The sequence below is a fragment of the Oenanthe melanoleuca genome, chromosome 19 (assembly GCF_029582105.1).
Source record: "Oenanthe melanoleuca isolate GR-GAL-2019-014 chromosome 19, OMel1.0, whole genome shotgun sequence".
Classification (NCBI taxonomy): domain Eukaryota; kingdom Metazoa; phylum Chordata; class Aves; order Passeriformes; family Muscicapidae; genus Oenanthe; species Oenanthe melanoleuca.
Window position 1 is genome coordinate 3,527,840 of NC_079352.1, and position 25,413 is coordinate 3,553,252.

The 25,413-nt window shown below is 51.0% G+C and overlaps 3 protein-coding genes across 5 annotated transcripts in view; 1 reads left to right on the forward strand and 2 right to left on the reverse strand.

Annotated features, from left to right (window-relative positions):
* The window catches only part of SPECC1 (sperm antigen with calponin homology and coiled-coil domains 1), an 86,059-nt gene extending 75,538 nt beyond the window's left edge, over positions 1-10,521 (reverse strand). The window contains exon 1 of the mRNA XM_056506694.1: positions 10,455-10,521. The gene's annotated coding sequence lies outside the window, so the exon portion shown is untranslated. The remainder of the gene's footprint in view (positions 1-10,454) is intronic.
* A 151-nt stretch (positions 10,522-10,672) lies between these two features.
* On the forward strand, positions 10,673-14,274 carry TIMM22 (translocase of inner mitochondrial membrane 22). Its single transcript, XM_056506703.1, has 4 exons — positions 10,673-11,032; positions 11,393-11,589; positions 12,581-12,653; positions 13,671-14,274. The coding sequence occupies exons 1-4, from the start codon at positions 10,807-10,809 to the stop codon at positions 13,745-13,747; spliced, it is 573 nt and encodes a 190-aa protein (XP_056362678.1). The 5' UTR covers positions 10,673-10,806; the 3' UTR covers positions 13,748-14,274.
* A 1,140-nt stretch (positions 14,275-15,414) lies between these two features.
* The window catches only part of ABR (ABR activator of RhoGEF and GTPase), a 36,494-nt gene continuing 26,495 nt past the window's right edge, over positions 15,415-25,413 (reverse strand). For all 3 annotated transcript variants that reach the window (XM_056506701.1, XM_056506702.1, XM_056506700.1), the window contains 7 exons: positions 21,006-21,065; positions 20,803-20,912; positions 20,457-20,596; positions 19,900-20,034; positions 19,550-19,655; positions 17,879-18,026; positions 15,415-17,747 (listed from right to left, as the gene is read on the reverse strand). In XM_056506701.1, coding sequence (XP_056362676.1) covers positions 17,658-17,747; positions 17,879-18,026; positions 19,550-19,655; positions 19,900-20,034; positions 20,457-20,596; positions 20,803-20,912; positions 21,006-21,065 — 789 coding nt within the window. In that variant the 3' untranslated portion in view covers positions 15,415-17,657. The remainder of the gene's footprint in view (positions 17,748-17,878; positions 18,027-19,549; positions 19,656-19,899; positions 20,035-20,456; positions 20,597-20,802; positions 20,913-21,005; positions 21,066-25,413) is intronic.

Below are 25,413 nucleotides of genomic sequence, written 5' to 3' on the forward strand. Positions count from 1 at the left end.
AAAATGGAAAAGTGGGTGTAGGGAAGGAAGATGCACTAAGACAGAAGCTTTTGCAAAACTAACCAGAATCAGTCCTGAGTGACTCGAGCTGCCCAAGAAGGGTCAATCTGTTCTTTATTTAGAAGAGAGCAAATAAAGGATGAGAGCGAACAAATGAGAATGTTCCTCTTCCTTAAGATTTTCTGAAAATAATTTAATGACTGAAAACAGGAAGAGAGGCCAAAGGTCTTCACAGAGTTAAAGCAAGCAGAGATAGTATCAAGTTGAAAGAGATGGAGGGGATGCAAAGACATCAAATCCAAATTTCAAACTGAAAACTCACATGTTTAAAACAGGGTTTTTTGTCCAAATCTGTCTAGTGAAGGTCTGATCATCCACTGGTGTCTCTGACCAAAGATATTCAGCCTGTGACTACAGATAAGGAATTCTCCCTCCCAACAGTGTGAACCTGGTATTTAATTCATAGTAGTTGATACTACAGTAGATGTTCCTAGTAGAGAAATAGGGAAGATTTATAACATTTGAAAGGTGTTGATGGATCTGAATAGTCCAACCTTATTTCACCCTCCTTACTTGAGTTGCCAGAGGCCTGAAGGAAGCTGATGCTATGCCAAGAATAAATTTATGTTTCAGCTCAATGTTGGCACCACTACTCTTATCCCAGAGTAACCAAACCTTAAAAACAGATTGAGTCCAAGCCAAATCTCCTCTGAAAATTATGGATTTGGGATCCAACTTTCTGACGTTCATAAGAGTAACAAGCTCTTGCCTTATCTTAAAATGCCAGAACAAGACAAAAGAGCACACCATGACTTCTTTAGCACAGGATAAAGCTCCATGTTTGGCAGGTCCCAAGCAGACATTATTAGTTTTAAGTCCCTAAATTCAGTCAGGTGCTATTCCAACATCCACAATGTTCCAACCCTTTTATCCAGCCCATTTTGATAGTTTCTTCAATATCCAAGGTCAAGCTGTGTGACCACCAGTAGAATTTACTTGTTCTGTATTTTTACAAAACATTGACTTCTTGAGATTATTCACAGCTCAGATAAGGAGGAAGCTGCTGTAGATACTTGAGCTGAATGCAGTGTTCCTCCTCCCTGAGGAAGTGAGCCCACCCATGATGCAGGCAGAGGCAATGAGGTCACTTGGGTGCCCAGGGGAGGGACTGCAGCTCAGCCCTCTGCTCTGATCATGGCCCCCTTCACAAGTGAACAGATGCAGCTCAAAAATCCCAGCTCAGGGCAAACAGCTGCAGGTACCTGGACCCTGAGCTCACAAATGACAGGGACATGAGCTGCAGACACCTTGCTGAGAAGTTTCTTTGGCTGAAGAAACCAAACCCTTTTTTGAGTGCAGCGTTCTGCCCCTCTGCCATTGCTGGTGAGTTTGTTTGGGCTCAGAGGGACAGCAGTGTTGGCAGCTTGAGAGGTTCTCCTGTCCTCCAGCCAAGAGAAATAAAGAACTGAGATGATGGAGTGGGGAGGGATGATGAGCTCCTGTATTGCGCTCTCAAATATCTTTGGGATACATTGGATAAATATAACCTGACCAAAACCTAAAAATGAAATGCTTGGCTGTAAGGAGACAGTCACAACATTTTCATATTTCAGCTTGGGGAGACAGCCTGGAATAGTGGTGGAGAATTTCCCCAAACCCAACAAGACCAGACAGTATATTTGTTTATTTAGAGGTTTTCTGGTAGCTCTTATGGCTATAATTGGCTCTTTACTTAGACCAAAGAATCATTCAGCATAAAATTTTCTGAATTGATAAATTGCCTTTCTGTTAAATGAAAAAGCAGCCCAGAAACAAACACCTGAAATGAGTTGGCCAGGCTCAAAGAAAGCCAAGGCCTTAACCATAATTACTTTCACACAACCAGGGTGAGAAAACAATTTCAAGTAGCAATATAAACTTTTTTCAAGTATCTGCCAGGTTCTCACCCAGCTGGTAAAATTGGTTGACAGACAAAATAACAGTGAACATATTGCCTGCATTCTGCTCAATGCACTTGCTCCCACAACTTCCCTACAAGGTGTGAGAGAATAAGATCAGACCTCACCATTAATACACCTTTAAAATACTGCATTTGAGGAATTTAAAGGCTTCACGTTGAAAACTGCATTAATGGTACAATTCCACAAGAACAAATATGGGTGAGAATGTAATAAAATGGGCAAAGGGCAGAATTTTGAGTGGCTCAGCTCATTTGAGAAGCAAATAAAAAAAAAAAAAGGCATGCACAAGAAACAAAGTTTAAAATATCTTTGCATTTACAGACATTTATGCCATATTTAACTGGTTTTGTGCATGAAACAATCTTAATTACAAAGGAGAGAAAATCCATAAACAAGGCTATTATGTCAATAACAATGTCTTTTTAAAGCAAGTCTCTAATTCAGCTGTAAGGCTTGGGACACTGTCTGGAGTTAGAAAACCAAAAGCAATTACAAAGGCAAGGCTGCATAGACAGTGGGTATTAGTGGAGTCAGGCCATGGCTTTGGGACAGCATTTTCTCTGTGCTTTCCTCCCTTTTGGACATAACTGATCCAAACTCCTTTATTTTCTCAGTTGCAGTGCAGATGTCAGGAAGTTCATGCTGCTGGTGGACGTTTGCAGAGTGAATCACGGGGCACCACTTTCCATTTTGACAAAAACAACTCTGCTCAGTCAACAAGATGCTGCTGAGCAAATGGATGGCTGCAACTCCTGCAACTGCTGCCAAAAAGGCTCCACCACAAGCAAGCTGTGTGAGCTGGCTTGGAGAACTGGGATTTATTTTTCCTTCCCTGCTCTTAGGAGACTACTCACAGTTTCATGTTCCTGCTCAGCACCTGAGGGGCTCAGCCTGTGGCTACCAGCTTTGACCTGCAAGTGGAGAAAATGCTGTTTTTTGGAAGAGACTAGAATAATTAAATTGGGGTGAAAAAAGGCAGATAATGTTTTATGGAACATGGAGTGCTATAGAAGACAAGAAAAATAGCTTCCTCTGGTGCCTATTGCCAAAATTTCAGAAGACCAGACAACAACTTGAGAATTTCCAAGGGAACAGCCACTGAGTCAGTCAAAAATAGAATTAAGAAACTGCCTGTTTCAAAAGTAAGTATGTAAGATGTGCCAGCATTTTTCAGTATTTCTGTCATTTCCGAGTAGAACACTCAAGAGTTAACACACATTTATCTACTAACCCACAGAAAAAGACAAAATGAGAAAGGAAATTGATGTAGCAAAGAAACACTCATCATATTTCATATACTTAAAATAAAAATCACTGATCACTTTTGCACACATTGATGCAAAGTTTATTATTCTTTGCAATTTTAAGATATCTCTACTTCCTTAGGCATCATCAACAACCAAGGACAGCTTTCCTGCAGTCACCCTGTTATTCAAAATGTGGATAAATCTAAATATGAAAAAAGGCAATACTGAGTGCTCTTCCCTGAAAAAGGATGGTAAGACTTACACTGTTCTTTTTCACTAACTGATTTTTTTTTAATTTCAATGATTAAGAGCAAGAAAGACTTAAGGGAAAGAGAGTAACTTTATATTTTATTATTCCTCACTGTTAGTTTTCTGCTATATAGGTTATAATGCAGCACTCATTAACAATTCATAGAGAATTACCATATTCAAGTAGCACAGCAAGTTTTTACTACCTACCCAGCAAAATCCTGCACAACCCTACTTACTCCCTTTACTTATTGTCCCAGAGGGATCTCCTGCTGGAAAAGCTGGCATTTTATCACCTAACGGGAGGAGAATTCCAACAGGTTAGAAACTCCAAGGTGCCCAGAACAGAAAAACATTTCATTAAATCACTGACAATGCAAAGCTGCACAGCAAAATGAAGCACTGGAGATGTGTGCTGGAGGCTGCCTTGGAATTAAAAACCCCGACGGGATTCTGGAGCTATGTCCCACTGCTTTGAACTTCTCGGTGCGTTTCAGGGGGATGCAAATGAGAGGCCTGAGGTATCGGCTTTGTTTCCGAGGGATTCGAGCTGGAAGTGCCGACAGGCAGAATGGGAGCGGAGCTCTGGGGAGCCCAGCAGGAACCAAAGCAGGACAAATCCACAGAGGGAGCTTAGGGAGCACGAGGAGTTCAAGTCCCAGGAGAGAGAGGAACAAGCCCTCTAATGCAGATCGGGATTGCAGAAAAGACTCTTGGCAAGATTTGATTGCCCACACAGCAAAGCCTTGGAGTTCCCACCTCGAGTTTCCTCTCTGCATCTTTTACAGACACTCGATCAGAATCAGTTGATCGTTGCAGTTTAATAAGTCCTCTATCTTACAGGTCAGGAAATGAAAGTATCTAAATTACTGAATAAGTATCATAAATTAGCAAGGGTCTACAGTGCTCATCGATTTTAACTCCCATATAAATCAGCAGTTTTGGCAGATGTGCACACTGTTATACAGAGGGACCCAGAAATTCTGCATAGAAATTTGGCTTTGATGATGCAATCAAATCTAGAATAAAAGGGAGAAATTAAATTGAAGTTCAACAATTCCTTTCTTCTAGACAGCTTGTACAAACAAACATGTTTGCTACTGCTTAAACTTTTAAATCAGCTTAACAGGCTTGAGAAATTGAACCATGCAGCTGAAATTTGAAATGCCCAAACACTGAGACCCTCCCAGCGTTAACCACAATGAAGAAAGAAGAACCATTAAGAATCAAGCAGTGGTATAATGCAGGCAGATTCTATTCTGAGATCCAGGTTCTGCTTTCAAGACTTCTTATGAAATTATTTCCTTGGATCTCTTGGTCGGCAATCATAATCACCCCAGGTTTTAAACCCTCGGTGCAAATCTGGCACTCAACAAACCCAGTAACTAAAATGAATTAGCATCATCCTTCAGCTCAGCAAAAAAGATCTTGGCATGTGGCTCACATTGCCTACGAGGCAGGTAAGGACAAATATCAACACTTCACCAGCATGAGCTCATCCTGCAGGCACAATCTTCCCATCAAACGTGCTCAGTGCCACTCGTGCTGGCTCTGCTGTGCCGGTTGTCCCCCCCACACACAAAGTGGATGCAAACTGCTCCTCTCCTCAAGGTCTCATTTTCTCATGCTGCACAGCCACACCAAACAGCTCATTACCAAAGCAGAAGTCTCTCTTACCAAAAGACCTATATGGCAGAAGCAGGAGGCACAGGCAATGAAGTGGAAAAGCAGCAGGAATAGGTGCTCAGTTTTCCATGTTTCTATAAAAGCAAGTGATAATTTAAAATCTCCAGCAGATATTGAAGTAGGAGGGCAATGAAGCAAGAGAACAGATTGCATGAAAAGGAAGAAGTGCCCTATGGAGTTTGTGACCTGTTTACCATAAGTAAGTAAATAAATGACAGCAAAACAACCCCCTGAGGTGACAGTTTGCATGAGGGACATTAGTGACTCTGTCATGCCTATAGAAACAACTGTCATTACAGAGCAAAGGATTGATTGGCCACACAACAGGAACTCAGGAAAGAAAGCAGATGTGAGAGAAGGGAAGAGGGAAGGGAAGAGAGATTTGGAAATAGGACAGCAGGGAAGTCACTCTGATTATTGCCCAATTAACAGCACTGCCCTGGCACACAGCAGCTGAAGCCAAGAGGAAAACAGAGCAGTTTGAGAGCACCATGAATGAAGAGAGAACACACAGGCCAGTTCAATTCTTTCTACTCCACACTGAATCACTCAGCAAGTCTGCCTGCTCTTGTGGCAGGTGGAATATCACAATTTCTCACCCTTCCTTAGGGTTAATTAGTTCACTTGCTGACAGTATTGAAAGAAAGGCCAAGTGTTGGCTCAGCCAGAGGGAGTGACATCTCCCCATTCCTGCAGGACCCTGCTGTCCAGGGAAAGCCTGGGCTGTCCCTGCCTGTGGAACTGTCCTCTATTCCCTGATCTGAGGACAGGCTCCAGAAAAAATATTACTCCTCTCAGTTCCACTAACATCCACTGCTATCAAAAATCAGGCATATATTATTTTGCCCTCTTTGATCTCATTCAAACCGTGAAAACAACAGCCTAAGCATTTTGCCCTGCTGTATCTCAGGGAGCTGGAAACCTTTTACCAGCAAGAAACTCTTACAGCAGTTACCATGGTGACTCTGGTAATAGATATTTAAAGGCAGCTCACTCATAATCACATTTATTAGATATCAGGAGGCTTTAGTAAGAGAGGCATAAAAAGCTTGAAACCAGGGAGCCAACCAGGCTTGGTGATGGTATAAGCAATTTATGGGGAGGGATCTGCTTATCCCATCATTTAGCTGGACACAAAGGGCTCCTGTTCAAATCTGGAATGGCACTGAAGCTTGCAGAATAAACTATTTTTAGTTTGTCATTTAAAAATTGGTTCTGAAAGCCTCATTTCAATTGTGGTACTACAAAAAATCCTCTCAGAGTGGTCATTGCCAGAAATATAAAAAATAGCTGTGCCACAGCCCCACCCACCATCAGAGCCAGGCTGCTGGGAATCTCCTGGTCTGCCATCATCTGGAAACTCAAATCTGGATAAAGCCCTCTGAGTTGAGGAGGGGTGTTTGGTTATATAAATGTTAAATAATTTATTTCTTTAGGTTTGAGTCCAGTTTCCCAATCCACTGGCACACAACCAAGAGAATCTGCAGGATCAGATCTCCATGTAGGGAGCCACTTCATCAGGCTGCCTAAGCCTGTGGAACAGTCATCAAACTGAGATTTCCTTTCTCTTTTTGCTGCATATTTCCATGACAACTTTCCTGCAGTATCAACTTCTTTCTACTGGAAAGGTCTCTCAAAGAGAATTTAGGCTTCTATAGCAACAGCTGAAAGCCCTGGGAGATGATGATGCCTGAAACTTTTTTTAGACCACACAAGTGTGTTTCAAATTTTATAGGTGAAAACAAAAATACATGTAATATTGGGCAAACTGTGAAGTGGAGAAGTACCTTGCTGAAGTGGAACAAACACAAAGAAACCACCTTACTTTCAAAAGGAGTGCAGACTTTGAGATCTAAAACGTTAGGGAGAGCAGACAGGATCAAACACTCATCTTGAAAAGCCACATCCTGTTCCTTCTCTGAGTTACAGAGCACAGTCACAAGGAACAAGTCTGCTGATCCTAAAAGGAGATTTCAGTCCAAGATCTCTCTCTGCAGTCTATTTTATGTTGATTTAAAGAAAAAAAAAATTGGAAAACCAGTGAGTCAGGATACCTTTTGAGTTTTCACTCCAATATACCTGCCACCTACCTATAATCTAACCTTTTTCTAAGTACTTTAACTGTTTGCCATGGTAGTGACACAGTATTCTCCAACACTACTTTAGAAGAAAAAAACAAAAAACAAAAAAAAACCAGCTGCACTCTCAAACAAATAATTTTTTTAAACTCAAAAGCCATGGAAAGTACAGAAGCTGAAGCAGCTTTCCTTCACTGAAATTAGATCTATTTCTCAAAGCACTTCATTTCTCCAGTTCACTTTCAAATCTAAAGTCTTTTAAAGAAAAAAAGACAAAACACTACATTCACAAGGTCAATTAGAAGTAGGAAAGGATTAAATGTAATGTATAGATGAGAATACCACAGGAAACAAAGCCCAGCAGGTCCCAGCACCTTTTCTTTTGCAGTCACCTCTGTATACAACAGGTGAGATCAGCAGTGTCACTTGCAAAGCAGCCCCTCTTTCTGCTGCTTGTGGTGATTAAAAGCTTTTTCTTTTTTCATTAAAATACCCATTAATTGAGGTCCTCTTCTTCTCATTCACCCCTGCATCATGATAGTTCTGATAAGGAAAAAAAAGGTGCCCACAGGTTGGAATGAGTGAAAAAGAATGGATTTGATCTAATTCTTGTTGACTTCCACCTTCAGTCACTTCTTTCCCAGCTGAATAACTTCAGAAAATACACTGGAACTGGCAGTTTGACAAAATAAAAGTTGAGGACTGTGAAAACTTATTTTAATTTTTTTAATAGCACTGCTAGAGTCTATTCAAAAACCTGGGAACTCTACAACCAAGACATATGCAAAACCAGGATTTCTGACAAAGCCCTCATTATTTCCAAGATTTACCCTGTCTGGAGAATACTGAAGTGTGGGAGTCACTGAGTCACTGTAAAGGTCAAGTGAAACGCAATTATTCAGTGTCACCATGTGCTGCCCTCTGCTGAAACAGACACCGAGCTCCTTGGAAAAGCACAAAAGCTCGGGATCATCTGTGCCTGCTGCTGCCGCCACACTCACCCGAATTCAAAATGTTTCATTTCGTGCAAGGTTAAAAATAACCTGAGCTCTTGCACTGGACTGAAGAGCTCCAGGATAAAGGAGTGGCTTCAGGGACAGCACTCAGGCAGAAGGAAGAGAGTCGGATGTATCAACTGCAGCGAGGAAGGTTCACAGCTTGGAAAAAGAAACAACTCAAAGTTTCATTTGAACAATTTGTTTATCAGAGATGTGCTGAACTCTCCTATTCCCTCTCAAATCCTTAATCCTCCATCTGATTTCACCCACACGAAAAATCTGTTTGGGCAGATGAGATTATTCAAATACTCAGGCACCAGAATTTGTTCCTGTGTAGAACATGGAACACCGTGAATAGGAAGAGGAGAAAACTGTTAAATATCTAAGGGAGGGGGAAGAACATCTAATTACATATTAATATCCATAAATAAGTATATTTTATAGAATCATATTTATAAAATTCTTGCTTAAATATTTTATTTACAAACAAATAGTAACCCAGCATTTTCTCTAAAACTCAGAAAAAGGGGAAAGTCAAAGCAATATTTCAACTATACATATAAATTCTCAGTACTGAAATTCCCAATCCAACATATATAGTTTTTTCCCTTCAGGCCTTTAGAAATTAGGCTTTGCTGTGTGACTTCGAGATCAGCCCAGCAAGGTTATTTTGGATCAAGAAGATTGAAATCTTAAGTTGTGGGTTCCTTAGGGAGATCATCCTGCCAGCAACCTCTCCTACCTTGTAAAGATCCTGCTGTAGTAGATTTTTACCATGTGCTTTTCCACGGGTTTTCACCCTTAAAAAAGAAAAGAGAGGAAAAACACTTCCCAAAAAAAAAATTTAAAAACAAATTTTAAACCTCCAAGGACAAAAAAAAAAAAAAAAAAAAAAAAGGGAATAGCAGCAGGCAGGTGGGCCCTGCTGGTGCAGCCAGTAGAGGGCAGTGGGATTCAGAGGAAAGTTGTTGAACTTAGTCTAATGAAATATTTGAAGTGGTAAAACCATTCATTCAAATTGTTATTGGAACCTACCTACACTAAGAAATAAACATTCTATTTTCAAAATAGAAAAGAAAATTTATTACTTTGGGACCTCTAAAAAGTTGTGTTTCAGGATGTCAGGAAGATTCCATACCAATGCATCATTTACTTAATTTTAAAGTAGCTTTCAATTATTGAAATACAATAATTCCATGCATCCTATTGAAACCAAGACAACTATTTTTCATAGGTTTTGAGAGATAGTTTTCTCATAGATTTTAAAACCTATGGGTAAATTAAAATAGAAAAATATCAAATAAGAAGGAGGGTATTTTTAAGGCACACCTATTGTCACTTGTGACGATGAAAACTGGTTCTAGCCCACAAGAACAAGAAAGTAAAACAAGTGAAAGAAAAGCAACACAAGCAAGGAACATAGATTTTTAATGCTCCTTGATTACCAAAAGGAAAAGCAACATTTCTCACCTTACCACCAAACAGAACAAGCTCCCCTGAGCCAAGGTTTGTGCACGATTTGACACGAGCCAAGTTCGCATTTTGTGGCGGAATACTGTGAATATTTTCAGAGCCCTTTTGAGCTACACATGTCCTGAAGCAACGCTGCTGCCCTAAGCCAGAGAAGACCGAGCTCTCACCAGGGACCAGCCGGAGATGTCCCGTGGCACAGAGGGGACACCTTTGCCAGGCTCGGGTGCCTTGGGCTGCCCAGCACGACCCAGCCCGGGCTCCTGCTACCCTCAGAGCCCCTGAGGCGCTGTGGGAGCTCCGCTGCCCCTCACAGCCCTGCTGCTCTCAGAGCCCCGCCGGAGCCGCGGAAGCCTCGCTGCCCCTTCAGAGTCCCGCTGCCCCTCAGAACCCCGATACCCCCGGAGCCCCGCTGCCCTCAGTGCCCCGCCGGAGGCTGCGGGAGCCCCGCCGCTCCCTCAGAGCTCCGCTGCCCTCAGAGACCCGGCTCGGCACCGGCGGGACAGGGCAGCGCCCGACCCGTGCGGGACCTGTTGCCCTCAGACACCGGCGCGGGGCCGGAGTCAGCCGCGGGGACAATGCGAGGACACAGCGGCGACACCGCGACACCTCACCCCCTCCCCGCGCCTCAGCCAGGGCAAGGGGACTGCGTCCCGCACTGCGGCACCTCAGCGCTCCCTCAGCACGGGGGTGCCCGGCGCGAGGCTGCCGGTTCTGCCCAGCCCAGCCGGTCCCCTCGCGCTGCCCTCACCTCCCCGCACTCACCTGCAGCCGCCGCCGCCGCCGCCGCCGCGCTCGGGGATGCTCCGCAGCCGGAGCCCTCACCTCACCTGCACCGACCGCACCGGCCGCCAGGGGGCTGACATGCGGCACGCCGGGTAATGTAGTCCCCTGGCTGCCCGGGGCGGCCAATCCCTGCGGCGCGCCGCGCAGCATGCCGGGCTTGGTAGTTCTTCCCGGAGGCGTCGGCGCGGGGCAGACTGGGAGGTGTAGTCAAAGCGCGGCGGTGCGCAGCTGGCTTTCCCCGCTGCGGAACTACAACTCCCGTGCGCCCCCGCGGCGCGGCTCGAGAGGGCCCGGACGCGGCGCCCAGCGGCCGTGGGTGTGCAGGGACATCATGGCGGCCTCGCCGCCCTCAGCCCCGGGAGAGCCGGCGCCGCCGCCGCCGCCGCTGCAGTACAGCCTCCTGCTGCAGCACCTGGTGGGCGACAAGCGGCAGCCCCGCGTGTGGGACCCCGCCGCCCTCGGCGGAATCCCCTGCCCGCCCAAGAGCGAGGAGCAGAAGATGGTGGAGCGGGTCATGGAGAGCTGCCCCTTCAAGGCGGCGCTGGCTTGCGTGGGAGGTGCGGCGGCTGGAAGGACGGGGCAGGCGGCTGTGGGGTCGTTCGGGGATCCCTGTGGCGTCGGGACAGGGACGGATGGACAAGAGGCTGCTGCCCCCGTGTTTGATTTTCCTCCGAAGCTTCCCAGTGCCTGTCAGATGTCCCAGGGAGGGATCTCTGCCTGCCTTCCTTGGGGAGGCACAGGTGCTCACGGCCTTTCCTCGGCACAGCACAGGCTGTCACGAGTGTCCACAGTACCGGGGGATTCCTGCCCCTGTCACAGCAGCTCACACAGAGCGGGAGCAGAGCCGCTTCACTGCCTGCAGAGAATGTGCTGCTCCAACCCAGCCGAGTTCATTCCATTCTCTTTATCTATTACAGGATTTGTTCTGGGAGGTGCGTTTGGTATCTTCACAGCTGGCATTGACACCAACGTGGGGTTTGATCCCAAGGATCCCTACCGCACACCCACGGCCAGAGAGGTGCTCAAGGACATGGGGCAGCGAGGCATCTCCTACGCCAAGAACTTCGCCATCGTGGGTGCCATGTTCTCCTGCACGGAATGCGTGGTAGAATCTGTGAGTAAGAGCCTCTCAACCATTAAGAAATGTTTTTTGGTACTCTTTAAAATCTTTTCCTAGATCCAAATAAGTACATATATCCTCTTTGCAATAGGGCAGTGGAATAAGCTGCTTTGTTCTTCCTTTTCTGCTTTGGGATGTGTCTTCAGAGCTGCTGTTCTCTGACAGAATGAGGAACTCTTTTGCAATAGCAGTTTAAAGCCTGAATGTATTGGCAGGCATAGGCATTACTTTTAAAAACGCTAGCTACAAGTGCTTGTGTAAAATGTCAAACTGTGAGTTGCAACATGGTAATTTGAGTGTCTAAAAATTCCATATGCAGAAAGGGATCATTTGATGGAAGTTCTTGAGTAACAGGCTGGTTTTCATCTGGCTGCTACAGCCAGGATTGACCTTGTGCAGCTCAGTAGTAAATCTATCATCTGCTTTTTTTAAATAGGAAAATTACCCTGTTACAAATTTGAGTCCTGCCTTTTAATTGAAAGGCACAATTACTTCTTAACTCATCTAGAAGAAAAGTGTATCTGCTTGCACAATAGAGCAGAACAAAGAGATCTCTCTGCACTGGTGAAAATCCAGCGTGTCCTGGCTATGGAGATAGTCCATCTTTGTCAGCAGGTACTGTGACTCTCACCTGTGCCAAGGACCAGCTGCATGCCAGGCTCAGGCCTGCTCTCATGTAGTTCTTGCACTTTTAGACTGAGGGCTGTGTTCTGGGGGCTGTGCTGGCTCACCTGAGGATCCTTCCCACAGCACTGCATTGCACCATATGGATTTGTCTTACCTCTCCCAGTTACCTGCTCCTTCCTCCCTTCCCGGCCCTGCAAGTTTGGGAGTGCAGGGCCATCTGCTGAGAGCTGAGGGAAGAACATTCTCAGCTGAGAAGGGGATGGGAGATCGTTTGATCTTTCTTGCTGTTAGCACAGATACAGAGTGTTTATTCCATATTTACTTGTTGACTGATTTCTGATTTCTGATTTCTTCCCAGTATCGTGGGAAGTCAGACTGGAAGAACAGCGTTATCAGTGGCTGCATCACAGGAGGAGCCATCGGCTTCAGAGGTTGGTGGTGCCTGCTGGGAACTGTTCCTGTGATAGCTGTGATAAGTTTGAATTTGGTTATGCAGCACACAATGTTCTTAGTGCAGCACACACACTACAAACCACTTTGCATGAGTTGTGGTGAAGCCAGTGTGAGAGTGTGCTCTGGACTGGCAGAACTGTCAGCTCCAAAAATAAATGTGCATGAGGAAGGGTTGGTCACAGAACAAAATCAACAAAAGTCACTTCAAAGAAAAATCAGGAGATGGTGGTTGCTGTCCACACTATTCTGTGGTGTCATGGGAGAGAGACAAAAATATATACAGAACAACTCAGAAGCTCTTGTGTTAACTGAGCTCTACACATCTACCATTTCACTGTCTCTGCTACTCTCCTTTGAAATTAGAGCTAAAGAACTGTATTCTTTTCTTTTGTACCATGTGTAAAATGCTTTTCTCCTTTCTCATGTGTCAGTTCAAACAGACAATTCTACTTACATCTGAACGGGTTTTAGTCCAGCAGCCTTAGTGGGGACTTTCCTTTAGTGGTAACATCTGGGAAAATCCCCAAGTAGGAGAGAGCTGTTCTGCTCATCAGAAATATCAAACTTCTTTCAGTCTCCTTAAGAAAAAAACCTGTCCTGTTTTATGGAGCATAAATGAAAGGAAAGCTCTTGAAAGTACTTCTAATTGAGCTTGTTAAGTTGTTTCTCTCCTGGACCTAATCCTCTTAGAGCTGTCAGAGCAAAGTAGGCTGCTCTTCCTATCCCTCTCTAGTCCCACCAAGCCACTTGCAGGGCTCAGAGAAGAGCACAGTAAAATCAGCAGTGGCCACTGGAGGGTTCTGTCCCCTGCGTGAGCTTGAGGACACAGCACCCAACAGAACCCAGAGAGCAAATCCTGCTGGCCCCAAGGGGTCACTGGGGACAGGGGACATTGCCAGGTTCCTGCCTGTGTGAGCTCCTTGAGGCAGCACAAGTTACTGGAAGAAGATTGTTTTTCCTACTTTGTCTCATGGTTTCCCACCCTTGCCTTGCAGCGGGGCTCAAGGCCGGCGTGATCGGCTGCGGAGGATTCGCCGCTTTCTCCGCTGCCGTCGATTACTACCTGCGGTAACAGCAGCTCCCTCGGGAGCTACATCCCCTGTTCAGTGCTGCTGCTGAGAGCCTGCATCACAGCACAACCACCAGGCTTACCTTTCCACTGCCCCTGCAGTCCTGGCCAGAGCCAGCAGGGCGGCCCTGGCCACTTTGTGAATGACTAACAGTGACCTGGCTGCGAGCCCTGGCGAGCTGCTGCAGGCAGGCTGGCGGGAGCAGGGGAGGATGGAGCCAGGCACAGAGCAGCATCTCCAGGACACATCAGCTGACTGTCAGTTTCCAGGAAACATGCCTGGACTCTGAGCTCTTTCGATCCTTTGGGGCTGATTTTGATTAAAAATTGTTGCTAGCATCAAAAGAAGGCAGGAGGACAATCTTCGAAGAGAAATGCACTGATTTAGGTTACCACATGTTTGAAGGTGCTGCAAGTGTTTTAACAGTCACCAGTTTGCAGCTTGCTACTCTGTTGGGGAGAGGTAAGATCCTGTGGAGAAATAAGTTTGTTCCAGGCTTTTCTTAAAATACCATCTGAAGTCAAACCACCATCTGTACAACTTGTCTTCTTTCAAGTACAGCGATGAGCGCCAGATTTCTTTACCATGTTTTAAAGGGAAAAGCAGAAAGGAATCCTTAGCCTTAGAGCTGTGTGGTTGCTGGCAGATGAACAAAACAGTTTAAGGGGAAAAAAGAGGTTGTTGCTGAAGTATAATTCTCTGTTGCCACTTGGCTAGCCTGATTTAACCTCACTGTGGGAGTAGAATCTTGCTACTGCTTTAACTGCCCCAGGCTCACCCCATTATTTCCAGCAGTTTGATAGTGAGACTTAGAAAGCAGAGTTGTGAGAATAAACCAGTGTTTGACAGATAACTGGGCACTCAGCACACAGCCTGCTTTCCCATCATTTCCCTCTGCCACCTCCAAGTGCCCCAGTGTTACACAGGGGGAAGTGAAATGTTATTTCTGCCCAGCATTGGTGCTGAAATCAAAACATCTGTTTGTTAACTCAAGGAGCTTCTGTCTCTTTGTTCTATCTGCCCTCCTGCTCTTCTAACCAAGCTCTGTTCTCAGACCTCAGAGGGTCATTTTTAACTTCACTGAGCCACTCCATAAAGGCAAACACTCCCTCTCATCTTTTTGAGACAGTGGCATTTCAGACGCAGTGCACACAACTAAGAGGGATTCTCCCATCCATTTCCCCTCCTTTGCATCCACAGTTTGACATCCCAGGACAGTGACAGCCCTTGTTGACCTGGAAGAGCAATACCAGCAGTGTTTTTTGACTGATTCAGTGGTCAGTTTGGAGGCACACTGGCTCCCATTCCCACATGGAAAGAAGTGGGGAGACAGCACCATGTGATCTATCAGATGAGGTTTCCAGATCTCCTGATGTCCCTTGCTGTGCCTGTTCAGTATCCTCAGGCCAGAAGCTGTGCAAGTCAGCTGAATTTTAAGCTTGAGTAATTCTAGGCTGATTAAACAGGCTGGCTCCAGACAGTCCAGGTTTTTTTCCTCCAAAATGCAAGGATGTAGCCCAAACCATAAGAAGTCTCTTCAAAGATTGCCTGGCACAATGCCTGTGCTTATACCACTGGTTTGAAGTACAGCTAGCAAGAATTCCATGACAGAAAGAAGAAGCTGTGATGCCAAGGTGATCAGTTAGTGCAAACAGCAACACCACAGGGCTTCTTTTGTGCAAATATCGGGGCTTTGCATTTTTATTAACATTTTTTTTCTCCTCACGAGGTTTTACAGCCATTTAAAGTTTATAATCTACAGAAATTGAAACAGAACACAAACAAAAATATATCCTTAACAACTTTTGAAAGTCAAATATTAATTAACAGTTCTATTCTACCTGTAGCTGCAAGAGTCCACCCCCTTCTTTTCCTTCCTGTAGGGACAAGCGAAAGCCAGTCATGGGGACAGCCACAGCCTGTGGTGCTGGGCTGTAGGGACCAGGCCTCCAGCCACTGTCACAGGGGGAGATTTGGCTGTACAGAGTCTCCATCTGGAATGACAGCGTCGTGTACAGAGACTTGGGCACATGTAACAAATCAGACACACACAGGGATCCCTTGTGCAGTCAGATCTAAAGCTCGGCCTCCTTACTGGGTCCAGGGCCAAGACAGACACCTGGTTATTTTCTGCAATGCTGTTTCCCTTCTGTTTAGCTGGTAGTCAAGAGGAGCAGGGTCTGGAGTGTGAGCCCTTTGGAGGGGGACTGAGACCTCCCCTCCTTGGTTGCTTTGCTGGTGCAGGGCTGGCAGGTGCTGCCTTCCCCAGGGAGGTGGCTGAGGACATACCTGGTGCATCGGTGGCTGGGCTCTACCTGGAACAGTCCATGAGTTGGGAGGGTAAAGGCAACGCTGCTGTGAGGGACACGCTTGGTCACGTCTCATCCATCTCCATTTGGCACAGGAGAGCACAGGGCCAGCACAGCCGGGGAGGTGGGGGGGCTTTTCCCACAAGAACACAGACTCAGCTCACAGAGCGAAAGGTTTTGTGTCCCAACAGGTACCAATACCTACATGGGAATGTGGGGACATCCCGGGAGCCGGGCACTCGGGCAGCCTGTCCTGCCTTGGGACATGGTGTGACACCTCCAGCCATCAGCCTGGGAGGGGTCAAGAACTGGAGCCACCAACAAACAGACCTGAGCTGGCTGGGCACGGCTAACCCAGCAGCAACCACTCTGGGAGAAAGACAGAACAAAGCATTTCTGCCTTCAGTCACGAGGGCCATGAAGGCTTTGCTCCTCCCATCCTTCTGTGCTGGTTCCCAGGCTGGGTGACCATCCAGCTGCTGCACAGCACTTGCCTCTGGCAACCAGGCTGCCACTGAGGCAGGGCCATGTGCTGCCATGTGCCCAGTGCAGCAGGGAAGGCCAGAGAAGGGGAGAAAAAAATTTCCTTGCCCCATGACCATGGGAGGAATGCTGGTGCCCTGGCAGGCTGTGCCACAGGGTGCATGCAGTGCTCATGGCAGTGCTGGGCTGGCGGGGGCGTGAGTGCCACAGTAGGGCAGAGATAGACCTGTACAGCAGGTACCCTGTTCCCCACCAAATTTCCAAACTGGGGAAATTTGGGACCACATCAGTGCCAGAGCAGATGTGGGGTCAGCCCATGGTGCAGAAAGCAAACCTGCCTGGCTGGCCACCCCTTCAGCCTGCTGTGGATCAAGACCAGCACAGCACCTCTGGCTCCAGCCTCATGTGAGGAGTTACCCCATAACGCTACTAGAGCTGAAATCCAGCGAGGGGAGGAACTGCCACGCCACACACACACAGGCAAAGCACAGGGCTGGGGCTGCAGAGGGGACTGGCCTGAAAACACCCAGGAGAGCCGTGGCAGGGAGCAAGCAGCACCCTGCTCCTCTGCTGCCGTGGTCGCAGGTTTGCTGGGGCCGGAGCAGGATCCAGGCACGGGGTCCAAGGTTTGCGCAGGCAGCGAAGCCAAAGCTGGGCTGGTTGTCACTGTCACCGGGGAGGGAGGCCCTGGGCTGCCGGCCTCGGAGCGAGCCAGTGCTGCACATGCAGGCGTGGGCAGGGAGCTGGGCAGCAAACAGGCACCCGTGGGCACTGCAGGCTTCAGGCAAGGGGTGCCTGCTAGGAGTGAGCAGGCAAAAAGGAGTCCAGGAGAAAACTAGCCAAGGGGGAAGCCTGTGTCCACAGCCCTTGTCAGTCACTACCTCTTCCGTTGAGCAAATATACATAAAAACAATCCTTGAACACAAGAAGGGACATAAGACACGACTACTTTACAGAGAGGGCCTGGCACCTGTGGGACCGGGCCACTGGAACATGATTGTACAGGAGCTGCAGGCAGCACCGTCCTGGGTGTGGGCTGGTCTCCCTCGGGGGCCGTGATCCAGTCCTGTCCCCCAGCAGGGAGCTGGAGTGTTTGCAGCTGGTGCCTTCTGCCTGCAGGCTACACGTCCGTGGAGAAGTAAAGTGTGTTGCGTTTGAGCTCGGTGAAGGAGATGGGAGGATGCTGCAGGTAGTAGAGAAGGACCTGGACCTGTAGAAGGTAAAAGGGGGGTGTTACTACAGAAAGGGGAAAAGCTGCCACTTCCCAGCTTGTCCTATCCAGCAAAAACTGACAAATCTACCCAGACAGGCAGGTGAACCCCTCCAGTACCCAGCTCTTACCTGGGCCATCACATCGTGGGACCAGATGTCAGAGGCCAAGGTGAGGTGTGCCTTGCTCTCCCCCTCTGAGGGTCTCAGCAGTGTTGGCCCAAAGACCGTGGCCAGATTGTGGAGAGACATTTTGTTGATGGGCTCCTTTTCAGCCACCCTGTGGGGTACAGGAAAAGAGGCAGTGTCAGCCCCTAACTGCTCAGGAGTGAGGAGCCACGGGTGATGTGGAGGCCGAGGGCTGCTTTCCCTTCTCCCAGCAGCACTGGGGCACATCCAGCTTTCCACTGCCCTTTGCAGCCCTGGGAAAAGCCAGGTGCAGGGCAGGGAGCTCTGCCCCCTTCACGGCCTCCGCCGGGCCTGGCCGGGAGCCCCGGCTGGGATGTGGCAGCGACCAAGCCCTGAGTGCTGCACAGCCACCCTGAGCCTGCACCAGCCCCTGCCCCCTGCACCCACTCCCCTCGAGCCTCCCTGCCCCTGCAGCCCTGTGGGAGCCCTGCCAGCACGGAGGGAAGCAGGACCACAACATTGCCATGTTAGGAGGCAGCTGTGCTCCCCGGCACAGGCTGCTCGCTTGAGCCCCGGCCAGGGGAGCAGATGTGGGAACTGGCTGTGCCCGGTTCTCAGGATGGAAATGGATTTTTCCTTCTCCATCCCCCAGCATCAATCACTTTTTCTGTTTGCCTTTAGCCAAACCAAAGGAACATAAAAAAAAAAACCTTCATGATGCAAGTAACATGAGCCGTGAGCCCCAGTCCCAAGGTCTGGCCAGGCTCTGTGTTCTGCTCTTCCACAGCCCTGTGCCTTCCATGGGTTTTGGGCCCCCAGAGAGCCCCAGTCCCCTATTCCTCAGGGCCAAGACAAAGCCTGTCAAACCACTGCTGCACTCACCCTGGGAGAGGTGACATGAGGTGTCACCTGCAGTTTTGGGCCATTTCCACAGAGCTGACTATCCTTGGTTCTTGGACCTGCTGCTGACAAGTGACAGGGATTGTTGCACCTTGTTTTGCAAGGGCTACTGCTGGACTGGTGGAGCCGTTTTCCTGCTAAGGGGGACACTGCAGATTCCTGAGTCCTGTCCTGTGCTGAGGCCAGCTGCTCCCTGCAGAGCTCATCCAACCAGCTGCACACCGGCTGCAGCAGCCAAGTGTTCCATGTTTCCAGAGGCCGTGTGCTCCCTGCAGAGCTGACCTGGATCACTGGCCAGGCACAGCACAGGCCCTGCTGGCACCACAGCTGGTGGTCCTGGGACACCAGGGGCTGCTCTGGAGGGGCAGGACAGCTCCAGGATGCCCCCAGCATCCTACAGGGCCCAATGAGAGATGTGGAAAGCCAACACTGATATCAGAGAAGGGTCTGAACAAGCTGCAGCCTGGGGAATATGCCAGAGCCCAGAGAGATGGGGCAGGTGGAACACACCTGGAGCTCTACCCTTTTGGAAAGACTGGGAAAGGACCACTCCATGCCTGCCCCAAGCTGCTGTTGCTGGTCCTGGCTGCTGCCCTGCTCTGCACCAGCACAGCACCATCTGCCTCCAGTCTGGGACCAGCCTGCAGGTGTGCAGGCACCACAGGAATCAAACAGCAGATCTAATCCTGTTCATGTCCCATCCCCACAGCAAAGAAGTGAGACAGAGCCACCCTGCAGCTGCCACCCATGCCAGGCAGCCCCCTGAGCCATTACCTTTTCAAGTGCTCCAGCAGGAAGAGGAAGGTGATGAGGTTGGGGTCAGGCAGCGAGCGGAGAAGGTGCATCATGCAGTTCTCCTTGGCAGCAGGATCCGAGAGGGCTGGAGGCAAAGAGGGAGAGGGCTCAGGACAGGGTCTGGTGCAGCAGCAGGACCCACCACAGCCAGACACCTCCAGTGTGTGAGCACTGGGGAGCAGCACCACGAGCCCTGAGCTGGCCTGGAGCCACCAAAACCAGCCAGGACCTGGTGGGCCAAACTCCCCTTGGAGTCTCCCATCCCAGAGCAAGCAATGCCAAACAGAGGCAGGTGTGTGCCTCACCCCCTCCCCTCCCCGAGCCCTTACCGATCCCCTCCATGAAGGCGGGGTAGAGTCTGTCAGTGAGGAGGGGCTCGGGCAGCTCACGGAAGTACAGCTTCAGCGTGCCAGCGATGGCATTGATGTCCATGTCACTCAGCATCACCAGGATGTCCTTGTTATCTGTCCAGAGAGCACCCACGTGTGAGGCCTCCTGCCCTCCTTCCCCCCCGGGTCTCCACCCTGTGTGTCACTGCAGCTATGCAGACAGGCTGCCAGCTGGAGGGCAGGGACAGCACTGCTGGGTTCACAGCCCCGTGAGCCAGGCTGGGGCTGGGAAAAGCCGAGTGCTTCCCGCCTGGCTGGGCAACAGGACACAGAACCATTTCCAAATCCATTTGCAACGTTTCCCTGACTCAGTGTCTCCCAGGAGCCAGCCAGGAGCAGCAGCAGCTCAGAAGCACAAACAGGGCTGTGATCTCTGGGTGTTTTTGTCCCTCCTCATCCCCAGCCCCTTCCTGTGCAGTGCAATAACCAAACCCTGGGCTTGCAGAGGGCTGGGGGAACCCTCCCATTGGAACACCAAGCTCCCCCAGGACACTCACTGGCATCAAAGACAGCTTTCAATGCCTGAATGTCAGTGGCAACTCCAGAGATCCTGTAGATGCCGACCTCTTCGATGCCCCTCTTCTCCACCTCCTCGATGCACTGGCGCACGATGTAAGGCACCTTGGAGCGCTCCCGCCTGGCTCGAGGAGCAGAGCCATCAGCAAAGATTCCAGGGGAACCCAGGGCAGGATGGGCATGCAGGAGGGAAGGAGGGAATGGCAAAGGGAACAGGAAAGTCCCCAATAGACAGCAAAGGCCAAGCTGCCCAGTGTTGGTGGCAGCAAGGGGACACAGTGCAACCCCACACCCCAGGGCAGTCAGCCCCCACAGCCCTGCATTTACTTGGTCACAACGCTGATTTTGACCCCGAAGACACCAGTCTGCTTTTTGGATGGAGTCCTCTTCAGGCTCATGTCCCTGCTTGTGAACTTCATGGAGAACTCCACCTTGATCTGTGGGAGACAGGGGGTGAGTCCTGGCTGGCCTGAAGGCAGGAAGGAGCTGCATTCCCAGTGAGGGGCTGTGGGTGCCCCAGCCCCACTTACCCCATTCATCTCAATCACATCCATGTGCCAGTTTTTGGTCTGCACAGCCTGTGGGTCCAGCTGTGGGGAGAGATGGTCTGTGAGTTCTGTGGGGACACAGCCTCGTGCCAGCCCTGCTCTCATCCCAGCCTGGTGGCCCCCAAAGCCCTGATCTGCAAATGGTGTAGGGCACAGGACATACTCTTCCTGGGCAACATGCTGCCCATGACCAGAGGAGGGAGAGGTTCCCCTTTGGGGTCTGGGGTCCCTCTGGCTGTGCCCTGAAGCCAGGTGGGCTCAGGCCCCCTGTCTGCCCTCTCCCCAAAGCCCCTGCAAGGCAGTGCTTTAACACACACCCGAGAAGCAAGAAACTTCCAAGAAATTAGGACTATTTCTGGCGGCAGATTGATGAAACAGAACTAGGCCAGCGTTTTCCATGCAGAAAAACAACATCTCCCCATAGCCAAGGCTATTTATAACCCCTGGGAATGACAGGCTCTGCTATTTCTGGCTCTGGGGCTAGCGGGGGACTCGGTGACGCTGCCCCGGCGCCCGGGTGCAGTGAGAGGTGCTGGCATTCCCAAGGCCCCAGCACGTGCCCTGGTGGGTTCCGGGCCCCAGGGCTGGGCAGAGGTGGGTGCAGTTGCCTTTTGGGGCTTTTTGGTCCCCAGCTGGTGGTATTGATCCAGCCCCATTGATCCCAGTAATGCACGGGGCGGGCAGCCCAGCACTAATGTCCCCTTGGGGAAGGGGATGGGATATGGGAGCTGGTGGGGGCTCCCAGGGCTGGGGACAGGCAGCTGCCAGGCCACACTTGTGCCAGGCATACGGGGTCACTCTGCAAGGACACAGGAGCTTCCTGCAGCTGCTGGGTCAGGAGATGCTCTGGGCAAGTGTAAAGATGTCCAGGGCTGCTGTTCCCCTGCCCATAAAGTCAGATATCATTATGGGGGGGCACTGTGGGGTCCCTCATGTCCCTTCTTGCACACCAAGGCCACACAGTCCTAAGGACAGGCTCGAGCTGCCCTGGCTCTTGGTACAGACCCAGCACAGTGGCATTGCCACACACCCAGTCCTGTGAGCCTGAGCAGCTCCTCAGCCATAGGAAAACTGGTTTCCAGCAAGGCAGAAATGCTGCTGTCTCCAGCATGGCCCAGGAATGGCTCCTGACAGGGAGCCCTCCCTGGTGCTCCAGCTCAGCACATGGAAGAGCCCAGCCAGTGCCACGCTGCCTCCTCTGTGCCAGCCCTGCAGCTACTGGAGAGCAGCAGGAGGGGAAGGAAGGCTGCAGCTGCCCTGGGCTCCCATGGGACTCTGCAGCAGGTCTGGACACTGAGATCACGAGACTGCAGCCAGACCACAGCCAAGCCCAGTCCTGCTGCTCCAGCTCCTCTGTGCTCCCCCCAGCACTGCCATGCAGCCACCATGGCCAATGCCACTATCCCAGGGACTTTCACCCTTTTCCCCACACATCCCTGCCCCCTTCATCCCCCAGCCAGCTCAGGAGCCTCCCTGCCCTGCAATGCAATTTTAACTGCAGCCACCATACTCTTCCCCATCCCTCAAGTGCCTCTGGCTCTGGTGCCCCTGGCAGCTCACATCTGGAAGGGCTTTAGCAGAGCTCTGAAGAAAGCTTTAATAAAAGCCAGGTTGGATGCTGCCAGTGCTGCAGACCCTACCATGAGCACATCACTTCCCTGCAGCCCCTTCCCCTGCATGGGCAGAATCATCTCACAAGTCAGCAGGGCCCAAACTTGGGCTAGTTCTGCTGGCACCAGGGGCCTGAGCCCCCTTGCAGCTGGGGCAGGTCCCTGTGCACTGCTGGAGCAGTGCCTGTGGCCTGGCCCTGGTGCTCTCTGTCCCTCTCTGACCCTGCTGTGCAGCAGCAGCAGCAGCAGCACATGACGCTGCCACTCCCAGTTTAAGCAAAGCCACGTCCAACGCTTCATCTCCAGGCGTGGGAGGATGGACAGGAGCATCCACCCACAGAGCCACACACAGCTCCTGCCCACACAGCACTGGCAAACACCCTGTCCCAGCTGCCACCACCATCTCCTTCTCCTCTGGAGGGAGCAGCCTTGCTCCAGCAGGATGCAGGGACATCCCAGGTCAATGGGGAACTCCTGGGCTAGAAGCCCTGGGGAACAGCTTCAGAGTCAGCGTTGTGCAGGATGAGATGTCAGCTCCTCCTTGGAAGATCAGATGGCTTCACACACCACCCTGTGCCTGGGGAAACAGCCAGGTCACCAGCACATCTTCAGGCTGCTCCATGCTGCATCTCAGGGACTCTCAGCCATGGTGGTATCCATGCTCAGGTCAGCATTCACTGTGGTGCCACTCCCATCCATGGCCCGGTGAAACACCCTCTGTTTGTTGCCACAGGGATGTGCCATCATCCTGGTTTCCCATATTATCCAAAGCTGTTTGCTTGTAGGACAAGGCCTTGGGTTGTGGAGGAGCAGGCAGTGACCATCCTGGCAATCCTGCAGCACTTTCTGTGTTCTGGGGAGGTCCTGCTGGCGCTGACCCTTCCCTCCTACTGTTCGTCTTGTCCATGGCACAACTCCAGACTTGATGTGATGAGGCCACATCCTGGAATTCTGTCCTCAAGACACGTCCAGCTCGTAGAACTGTGACAGACCCAGGCAGGGTTGGGTGCCCAGAGCTCCAAGGTGAGGAGCTGGTAGGGCTCTAAATCCTCATGGTGGCTCCCCAGGGCCCCAGGCACTGAGATGCTGTAGTGGAGCAGGGTCTGTCAGGCTGGGCATGTTCTATCTCTCATCTCAGGCCCATGAGGTCACCCAACTGTCAGCCTTGGGTGAAGCAATTGGGAGCAAACTGGTGACTCAGTCTGCGAGGTCATCTCTGCCAGGGCCCCGGGGAGCGGCATCCCAGAGGAGCTGCTACAGCCAGCACTGCTTCCCATCAGCATGGCATCCCAGATTCCCCAGCCTGGCCTCCCAGGGCTGCCCTGGCAAGCAGATCCCTCAGCAGACCTCCATGCCAGCAGCTCCAGACAATCCCTGAGCCCCCTGGTGCCATGGGACAGAACAGCCCCCACACCAGCAAACACTGCCAGCAGCAAAGCACAGCCCCAAAAAAAAAAAGCAGTAATTCACAGCCTGAAGTGAGAGTGACCCAAGGAGCAGCAGCAGCACCCACAACCCACCAGGACCCTGCACAGACCTGCCGGGGCCACATCCTGCCCTGCAGCCCCAGGGCTCCCAGGCAGCAGCCAGCATGGAAGCCAGCAGCCACAATGGGCAAGGAAAATAAAATCCCTTCATGTTTTGACCCAGCAAGAGCCGCTGGGCAGCCTCCCCACAGAGCCCTGGCTGCCCCTTAATCCCCTGTGCAGAGCACAGAATCGAGGTTAATGCTGCTGCGTCACACGCGGCCCCGCTGCCAAACCGAGCCCCCACGGGCCCAGGCAGCCCCTGCCCACGGCCACAGCTCAGCCCCCAGCCAGGACTCCCTGGGCACGGGGACTCCACCGAGGGAAACCCCCAGAGTCACCCTCGGGGCTTTTGGGACAGCCTGCAAGGTGCTGTCCCCCTCCTCTGTCACCTCTGTCGCACATCCCTGCGCTCTGTGTCCCCACAAAGACGGCGGCACTGGCTGATGTGGCTGCGACACAGCTGTGAGCTGGGAAAGCCTGGATTGACCCGGGCTGCAAGAGGGGGGATGCACTACCCCAGGAACCCGGCCCCAGCCAGCCCAGAAGCATCCCTGCCTCCTAGGCAAGCTCCATTGCTGGGCAGGGGCTTCCCTGCCCTGCCTCTGCAGGAACCCCCGGTGCAAACAGCTCAGCCTGGAGCCTGCCAGCTCACACAGCGAGAGGGAAGGAGGAAAACAAACACCTCACAGGCTGCCAACTGCATCCAAGAGCTCCCAGAGCACCCAAACAGCGTCTCAGCTCCGTGCACAGACCCCACAGCACTCACTCCCCACACAAACAACACAGCCTCCCGTATCAAAAAGCCACGGTCGGCACAGCAGAGCCACCCCGGAGCCCAGCAGTGTCCCCGCAGCCACCCCCCGCGCCCGGAGCACCTTCTGCCGGAGCAGCTTGCTGCGCACCCTGCCCCAGAGCCGGGCGCCCGTGTTCGGGGCTCGCTTCCCCTCGGGCTCCTCCACGCCGCGCTCGGGCTGCTGCTCGCCCCCGGGGCCGGGGCTGCCCTCCGGCTGCACCAACACCTCCGTCATCGCGGCCACCGCTCCGGCTCCGGGCAGGCGACACGAGCGTGCCCGCGGCTGGGCTAGCGCAGCACCCGCATCGCTTCTGCCGGCGGGGAGAGGTCAGCGGGGGCCGGCCAGGGCAGCCCTGCTGGGGCAGCGGGGCGGCGAGCGGCCAGGGCTCATCGTCAGGGTGTGAGCCAGGCTGGCGAGGCAGCCCCAAAAACCTCCCTCCCCCTGCGAGGAAGTGACT

Bases quoted from the DNA above. Each gene is read 5' to 3' on its own strand.
- TIMM22 (XM_056506703.1), top strand. From the start codon at position 10,807: ATGGCGGCCTCGCCGCCCTCAGCCCCGGGAGAGCCGGCGCCGCCGCCG. The intron at 11,033-11,392 runs GTGCGGCGGCTG...TATCTATTACAG, and splicing joins GGCGCTGGCTTGCGTGGGAG to GATTTGTTCTGGGAGGTGCG. The intron at 12,654-13,670 runs GTTGGTGGTGCC...CTTGCCTTGCAG, and splicing joins AGGAGCCATCGGCTTCAGAG to CGGGGCTCAAGGCCGGCGTG.